The 2,018-nt window shown below is 58.2% G+C and overlaps 1 protein-coding gene across 1 annotated transcript in view; it reads right to left on the reverse strand.

Moving 5' to 3' along the window:
* LOC104991276 overlaps positions 1 to 1,484 on the reverse strand; it is a 13,145-nt gene extending 11,661 nt beyond the window's left edge. The window contains exons 1-4 of the mRNA XM_010843697.1: positions 1,477 to 1,484; positions 951 to 1,127; positions 585 to 801; positions 282 to 454 (exon numbers count right to left, since the gene is read on the reverse strand). Coding sequence (XP_010841999.1) covers positions 282 to 454; positions 585 to 801; positions 951 to 1,127; positions 1,477 to 1,484 — 575 coding nt within the window. The remainder of the gene's footprint in view (positions 1 to 281; positions 455 to 584; positions 802 to 950; positions 1,128 to 1,476) is intronic.
* Between the last annotated feature and the right edge of the window lie 534 nt (positions 1,485 to 2,018).

A 2,018-nucleotide genomic window follows, 5' to 3' on the forward strand; every position in this document is an offset into this window, starting at 1 on the left:
GAACATATCCACCCCTTGTCACGTATTAAGGCGGGTCGGGTGATGAATCCAAAGGCCCGTTCTCTGCCTTCGAGCTGCGGATGAGCCAGCAGGCAGACGGGTGGGAGGAGAGAAAAGCCAGACCCCACGGCGGCAGGTCTGCTGGGCAGACGGGTCCTGGGGGTGAGCGCCACCTCAGTCCCCGGAGTCGGGGGGCGTGTCTCCAAGGAGGAACCGCCCATCAGGGGAGACAGGGCTGGAGGCTGAGGTTGGGGTGGGACGGGGGCCGTCCCACTCAGTACATCAGGTCCCCCAAGGGGGTGAGGGGCCGCCGGCGTCGACCCTCGAGGGGATGAAGACCCAGCCTGGGCTGTGGGGAGACCCCGGGGCGGACCCAGAGGACCGGCGGGGGGGAGGGGCGGGGGCCCACCAGGCAGGCAGACAGGTCCGTGTCCACCCGGGCCGAGGGCGGGCTCTGAGATGGCAAGACCAGGGGTCCTGCCAGGAGGACTGGCGCAGGGGACAGGCAGCTAAGGGCGAGGGCCAGGTGTCTGGAAGCCACGCGATCCTGATCGCCCTGCTGAGTTCACAGGGACCTCGGGTACCCGCAGCTCATGCTCGGCACAAAGGCGCCAACCCACACTGCCCCGGCTGGAGCAGAAGCAGGGTTCAGGGCGGCAGGTCTGCACGTGGGTCTGAAGGGACTTGGGAAGGGCTCCTTCCCCGACATGTCCAGAGCTCGGGGCTCTCTGGTCCTGCTGCTGGGACCCCGGAGGGGACGGTCCCATCTGGGTGGTGGACCGCCTGCCCCCAGGACCAGCTCTGGGTGTGCGGGGAGAGAGGGGATGTGCGGGGCAGACTGGCAGAAGGAGACCCGAGGAAACTGGAGAAAGAGGGTCAGAGCAGGGTGGGCAACCTGCTGAGAGCCACAGGCGCTCGCCCCGGGATCTTCAGGACAAGAAAACACTCACAGGATAACAAAAGCCAACGTCTGGGAGCAAACAGCAACAGGAGGAAAAGCCTGCTCGAGGAGGCTCACCTGGGTCATCCTTGGCTCGGTGGTCCTGGGGGGCGACCGCAAGAGCAGCTGGCGCTGGGGACCTCCTGCCGCTCCATTTCTGCAGACTTTGAGGTGATTGTTGGAGCACCTAGGGGCAAGGACGGGCACAGAGCCCGCAGGCCCGCTCAGCCACGCACCTCAGGGCCAGAAACAACGTCACAGAAAACCTCCTCTGCTGTCAGTGTTTTCAAACCGTCCGAGGCCTCCGCCAGCAGCCCTGAGCCCAGCGCTGCAAGGACCTTTTTTTTGGTCATATTTTTCTTGTTGCTGCTGTTGTTACTGAAGTAGAGTTGGTGTGCAGTGTTGTGTTAATTTCAGGCGCACAGCAAAGTGATGCAGTTAAACACGTATATTCTTCTCCAGCCTCTTTTCACTTATAGGTTATTAGAAAATATTGGGCAGAGTCCCCTAGGCTATACAGCAGGTCCTTGCGTTACCGTTTCATTGCGGCAGCGTGTACATGTTACTCCTACTTTATCCCTCTGCGCCCGTTCCCTCTTTGGTAAGCATAGGTTTGTTTTCTATGTCTGTGGGTCTGTTTCTATTTTGCGTGTTTCTATCCTATTTTAGATTCTACGTATAAGTGATATCACGTGTGTTTGTCTCCCTGCGTCTGAGTTTGCTTAGTATGATGCTCTCTGGTTACAGCCACGTTGCTGCAGGTGGCCTTACTTCACTCGTTCCACGGCTGAGCAACGCTCCGTTGTGTATCTGTGCCACATCTTTATCCTTCCTCTGTTGACAGAGACTTAGTTGGCTTCCGTGTCCCGGCTGTTGTAAACAGTGCTGCTATGAACACTGGGGTGCGTGTATCCTTTCAAATTACGACTTTCTGTGCATGTGCGCCCAGGAGTGGGAGTGCTGAGTCACGTGATGGTTCTATTTCTAGGGGCTATTCTTTTAAAATGCATTCTATCGGGGAATAGTTGATTGGTAATGTTTCTCAAGGTCTGCTATACAGGAAGTTCAGTTCAGTTCA

Source organism: Bison bison, unplaced genomic scaffold, assembly GCF_000754665.1.
Source record: "Bison bison bison isolate TAMUID 2011002044 unplaced genomic scaffold, Bison_UMD1.0 scf7180017847681, whole genome shotgun sequence".
NCBI classification, from domain to species: domain Eukaryota; kingdom Metazoa; phylum Chordata; class Mammalia; order Artiodactyla; family Bovidae; genus Bison; species Bison bison.